Source organism: Amaranthus tricolor, chromosome 17, assembly GCF_026212465.1.
Source record: "Amaranthus tricolor cultivar Red isolate AtriRed21 chromosome 17, ASM2621246v1, whole genome shotgun sequence".
Lineage (NCBI taxonomy): Eukaryota > Viridiplantae > Streptophyta > Magnoliopsida > Caryophyllales > Amaranthaceae > Amaranthus > Amaranthus tricolor.
The window spans coordinates 8448539-8454520 of NC_080063.1; the positions used below are offsets into that span (position 1 = coordinate 8448539).

The 5982-nt window shown below is 35.1% G+C and overlaps 1 protein-coding gene across 1 annotated transcript; it reads left to right on the top strand.

The window, feature by feature from the left end:
• The first annotated feature begins 2383 nt into the window (after positions 1–2383).
• On the top strand, positions 2384–4972 carry LOC130803708 (uncharacterized). The gene is made up of 5 exons (XM_057667909.1): positions 2384–2567; positions 2649–2709; positions 3274–3718; positions 3796–3939; positions 4025–4972. The coding sequence occupies exons 1-5, from the start codon at positions 2384–2386 to the stop codon at positions 4970–4972; spliced, it is 1782 nt and encodes a 593-aa protein (XP_057523892.1).
• Positions 4973–5982: the final 1010 nt, after the last annotated feature.

Genomic DNA, 5982 nt, shown 5'->3' on the forward strand with positions numbered 1-5982 from the left:
ACCATAGTGCTTTCTCTACTATTTAGGAATTTGTTCTCATAGTCTCCTAATGCTTTCATTCTACTTGCTTATACCACTATCATGACTATTCGATATCATAGTTTACTTTCTGGCGCTCTATAATTCTCATACGATGCATATAATCATGAAATATTGATAATACCTTGAAACGATGAGTATGATAATTAATTACTGCATGTACGTCCCTATAAGCATTACAGCACAGTCAATAGTCACAAAAATCACCCAATTAAAGTTCTACCTTCCTCTTATGAAATGGGAACCTATAGAAGTTAGAAGTAGAACTATTAAGTCTACTTTTCTCCATTTAAGAGGGACTAAAAGCTAAAACAAGCTATCATTCACCTATTCCAAGTAACTTTCAATTGTTCTAATACACACTTAATCAATTCACGTTACTCAATCTACACTCGTTCATAATTTATGACATTAACTCAACAATTAAATAAGCTTTCTCATTCGCTACACCAACAATCACATGAGCTTTCACAACAAGGTACGTTATGACCATTTCTTTAAACCAATGAGACTCAAGTTATAAAACCACATCACCGTGTAATTTCATAGACTACTAACACTTACTCGTATCACGAAACATTAATAATAACTTATAATTTGATTACCATTATACCACTTACAACAACCAACAAAACAATCATGTCAAGCATCCTTAACATGCCAACAATCACTCTAATAACTACGATTACACCACAAGTAACTAACAATAATACTCAATAATATAAACAATATCCACCATCATCTTTATAAAGCAAGTGATAATTCACAACCCCTTTTAGTGACCGATAATCTTAACCATTTAAAAATACTATTATCACCATTCACAATATAATCACCTAGTCAAATCTCATACCAATTTATTCAAGTTATAAAACATCTTCAAACACCAAAGTAGTGCAACTAGCATTATTTCTATTCAAATTTTTAACCCTAGCTGATTCATAAGTATATTAAAATTCACAAATCAAATTCTTATGTCACCATAATACGATTCAATAAAAAAAATTAATAAACAATCAACCAACTCATAACCATGAAAAATTCCAATTAAAACAAGAAACTAACCAAATTCTTACATCACCATAATAAGATTCAATAAATATTAATAAACAATCAACCAACTCATAACACATAGAAAATTCCAATTAAAACAAGAACATAATTAATTAGGGGAGTAGAGGATGGCTTATGATGGGGAAATAAGAGAAGAGGGGTGAGAAGATAAGTGTTTAGCGTGGTGGTGGTGACAAAGGCGGGACAAGGTGCTGGAGGTGGCCTTGGTGGCGGTACAGGCAGCCGCTAGCTGCTGGTGGGGTGTAAAACGCAACAGCAGCTGCTGTTTAGGGGAAAAATCGCAGCCCCTGTTGCTGGTTGCTACCTTCGTGTGTGGGTGGAGGATGGCTGTCGTGCTGATGGAGCAAGGGGCACGGCTGGTGGCTGAGCTAGTGGCTGATTGGGGCGCAGACAGTTAAGGGGGAGAGGGAAGAGGGAGTCGTGTGTTTCTTTGTGAGTGAGGGAAATGAGAGCTTTCTTTTGAAATCCTAACTCGTCTTTTTTTATATTAGGGTGAGTTTTCTAGTAAGACCCAATTAAGAAATCTATCTTTATGTTCACAAATTTTAAATAAAAGTAATAATAATTTTTATTCGAACCTCTATAGTTTGGTGATCGCCAATATATTTTTGATATAAATATCTTAATGTTTAAATTCGTATACGAAAGAAATTTATTAAAACTGATTCGAAAAAATAATTTAGTATAATTATAAAATCTCTAAAAGTTATTAATATATTAAATAAGGCAAAATGTTAAAAAAATACCTAACATAAACCCAACTTTGCAAATAACTACCTTAAATAAAAAATTTTGCAAAAAACTACCTTACATAATACAATATTTTGCAAAAGACTACCTTGTAACGGAATTAGGCGTTTGACCGGTAATTTTGACGTTGACCAGCACGTGCCAGTCACGTGTTACCCTTATTAACCTAATTCTCCTTTCTCCCAAATTCGCAGCACTCAATCCTGCTCTCTTCCAGCCATTCTTCCTGAAGCTTTCACCTTCTCATTTCGCTCCCATCCAGCTCGTAAGATCAAGTTCATTGGAATTTCTAAGCAAATCCGGTATGTACTACTAATTAATTATGGTTTTGTTCTTCTTTGTTGCATCTTAGTTATAATTTTAAATTTTTTCGTTTTCAGATTTGCTTCCTCCTGCAGCGTTTTTTGTATTTGAATTTGTTGTTTCATATCTTTTAATTTGTAATTTGATTGTTGTTGTATCTGAATACTGTATTAGGGTTCTTAAAATTAGCTATATCAATCCGTAAGAATTAGCTAAGATGAAGAAATTGACAATCCGTAAAAAAGCCATTGATTCGAAAAAGAAGCAGTGTGAGTTGTCAACTGAGGTGGGTAATGTAAGGGTAGATGATGTCTTGATTGAAAGTTCTGAGTTGGTTTTAGTAAATGTAGATGGTAATGCTGATGAGGTTGAGGATAGTAGTAGTGATGATGATTATACATGTGTTAATGAAGATGAATATGAGGATGATTCTGATTTGTTTGCGGAAAATGTAGTTTATGGTCTTGATGATGTGTTTATAGATGATGAGGAAATTAGGTTGATATTAGATAAGGAGGTTGATGAGCAAAACAACACAGACATGTACTTTAATGATGATGAACCGCAGTCTGATGATTATGATTTGAGTGCCTTGAATGATGATGAGGAAGGTATATGCAGCTATCCTACATTCAACCCTGAGGTTGATTTCAAGGGTAAGATTAATTTGTCTTTAGGCCTTAAGTTTCCTTCGACATATGTGTTTAGAAAAGCACTAAGGTACCATGCTATTGAATGTGGTTACAATTATTATTACCTGCATAATGGTACAAATAGGATCAGTGTGTATTGCTACAACAGATGCGATTGCATGAAATTGAAAGGTAGAATTGTGAACTGTGTTTGTGGGAAGGAGAAGAAGTGTTATTTTAAGGTTCATGCCGTGAAATTGAAAGATGAGGAGACAGTTCAAATAAGGAGTTATTTTCCAAACCACACATGTGGTCACCAACACCAAAATAAGAAAGTCACTGCTTTGTATTTAGCTGAGAAATACATAGATGATTGGAGGGACAATCCAACTTGGGAATTAAAGGCATTTAAGAAACGGGTTAATAGAGAGTTAGGTTGTGAAGTGAAGTATTCTAAGTGTTACATGGCTAAAAGAATTGCAATGAAAATGCTATATGGTGATGCTAGTGAAGAGTATAGCAGGGTTTGGGATTATGCGGAAGCAATAAGGACGTTTAATCCAGGAAGCACAGCAATCGTTAAATGCATTGGAATAGACACACCCCCACCTTTGTTCCAAAGGATGTATATATGCTTGACAGCGTGTAAGGAGGGGTTTGTAGCTGGCTGTAGGCCTATTATAGGTGTTGATGGGGCACATCTGAAGGGAAAATTCCCTGGGGTTTTGTTGACTGCTGTTGGTAAAGATGCGAACAATAATATCTTTCCCATTGCATGGGCTGTGGTTGAAACTGAAAATGTAGAAACATGGATTTGGTTTCTAAATCTTCTGGTGGAAGACCTTAGGTCGGTAACTGCATCGAGTAGTTGGGTTCAAGCAGAAGGTGAAGCTTTCACCTTCATGAGCGATAGGCAAAAGGTAATTTCTTGTTAATACGTTTCTTGTTTCAAATGTAACTAATGTTATAACCCTAAAAAAACTTGTGTAAAATGCAGGGTTTGGTTGAAGCTTTGAACTCAGTGGTTCCTGAATGTGAAATTAGGTTCTGCTGTAGACATATATGGGCGAACTTCAAGATCAAGTTCCCTGGAGAGTTGTTCAAACAACACTTTTGGAGTGCAGCCAGAGCCTACAACAAGGTATGGAATCATTTATGTTTATAGAATCATTTAGATACAGAAATGAATGTAATGTCAAACTAATTAGTAACAATTTACGTTACAGAATCATTTTGATAGAGAAATGAATGTAATAAAGAATATTTCTATTGACGCATATGCATATCTAGCTGCTATTCCTGCAAAACATTGGGCTAGGCATGCTTTTTGTAGTAGGAGTAAGTCTGGGATGTTATTGAACAATATTTGTGAGGCATTCAACAATGTGTTAGTAGAAGCAAGGGCGAAGCCTATAATTTCTCTAATGGAGTGGATTAGGAGATATGTAATGCAACGAAGCGCAGCCAAAAGGGAAGGGTTGAGTAACTTTCAAGGTGAGTTGATGCCAGCTATCACTAAAATTATTGAAAAAAATGCAAAAGAAATATATGGTTTAAGGGTAATCCCAGTGGATGTGTATGAGTTTGAGGTGGATGATATTGAAGACTGTTACGTTGAAAACTTGGCCAATAGAACTTGCCATTGTGGAAGTTGGGACCTTATAGGGATTCCTTGCAAACATGCCGTTGCTTGTATTGTGCTTAGAAAATTAGATGCCAAAGACTTTGTCCACGAGGCGTATCTCGTAGAAACGTATCGAAAAACGTATAGTCTAAAGTTTTATGGTATGCCAGGACACAAAATGTGGCCAACAACCACTTTAGCCAAACCACTTCCTCCACCATATAGAAAGATGCCTGGAAGGCCTAACAAGAGGAAAAGAAAGAAGGAAGTTGGTGAAGGTAAAGGAGGAAAGAAGGCTGCATGTGCTATTAAAGAATTCAAGCAACGGAGATGTGGTAATTGCGGTGAAGTTGGTCACTACAAAAAGGGCTGCAAAAATCAACCTAAACCACCACCAACAAAGACCAAGTCAAAAGGTGGAAGGCCTAAAATGGGATCTTCTTCTACTCAACAATCTACAGCGAATGATGTGCCTAGCTCCAGTGGTCAACAACAAACGCAGTTAAATGCATCTACTTCATGTGTAATGGATCAAAATAGTCAAATATAGACTTGTACTATGTTGAATTAAGTTGTTGTACTGATCATTGTTGAATTTAGTTAATTGTATTTTAGCAAATGAACTGATCATTGCTGATCTCAACAATTTAGTTAATTGTACTATGTTGAATTAAGTTGCTGTACTAAACCTTGTTGAATTTAGTTAATTGTATTTTAGCAAATGAACTGATCATTGCTGATCTCAACAATTTAGTTAATTGTACTATGTTGAATTAAGTTGCTGTACTAAACCTTGTTGAATTTAGTTAATTGTATTTTAGCAAATGAACTGATCATTGCTGATCTCAACAATTTAGTTAATTGTACTATGTTGAATTAAGTTGCTGTACTAAACCTTGTTGAATTTAGTTAATTGTATTTTAGCAAATGAACTGATCATTGCTGATCTCAACAATTTAGTTAATTGTACTATGTTGAATTAAGTTGCTGTACTAAACCTTGTTGAATTTAGTTAATTGTATTTTAGCAAATGAACTGATCATTGCTGTACTGATCATTGCTGATCTCAACAATTTAGTTAATTGTACTATGTTGAATTAATTGTACTGATCATTGCTGTACTGATCATTCAGAATGAACTGATCATGTGGTGCAAATGTGTTTGAATTGTGTTTGAATCAATAATGAACTGATCATGTGGTGCAAAAGAATTGAACTGATCAGTTGTACTAAACCTTCGAACTGATCATGTGCAGCAATGGTCCTAAGTTCCTGAGTATGTTTAATGTTCAGCAAAACAATTCAATGTTCATAAGTATGCAGCATGTATTAATTCATTCATTTTAGTGTTCAATGTTGATTTTGAACTGATCATCAAACACATCACCAACAGAATATGTACACAGCACATAATTTTAGTGTTCAATGTTCATAATTTTAGTGTTCAATGCAATTGAGCCTTGACTAATACACAGCACAGCACAGCAACCACAGCAAAGAGCTGAAGTTTATTATGCACAGCAACCACAGAATATGTACCCTGTTTGAACTAAGTTCTGT

Coding starts and splice junctions, on each gene's coding strand:
- LOC130803708 (XM_057667909.1), top strand. CDS start 2,384: ATGAAGAAATTGACAATCCGTAAAAAAGCCATTGATTCGAAAAAGAAG. Junction 2,568..2,648: donor TAGTGATGATGATTATACAT/GTGTTAATGAAG, acceptor ATGTGTTTATAG/ATGATGAGGAAATTAGGTTG. Junction 3,940..4,024: donor CAGCCAGAGCCTACAACAAG/GTATGGAATCAT, acceptor TTTACGTTACAG/AATCATTTTGATAGAGAAAT.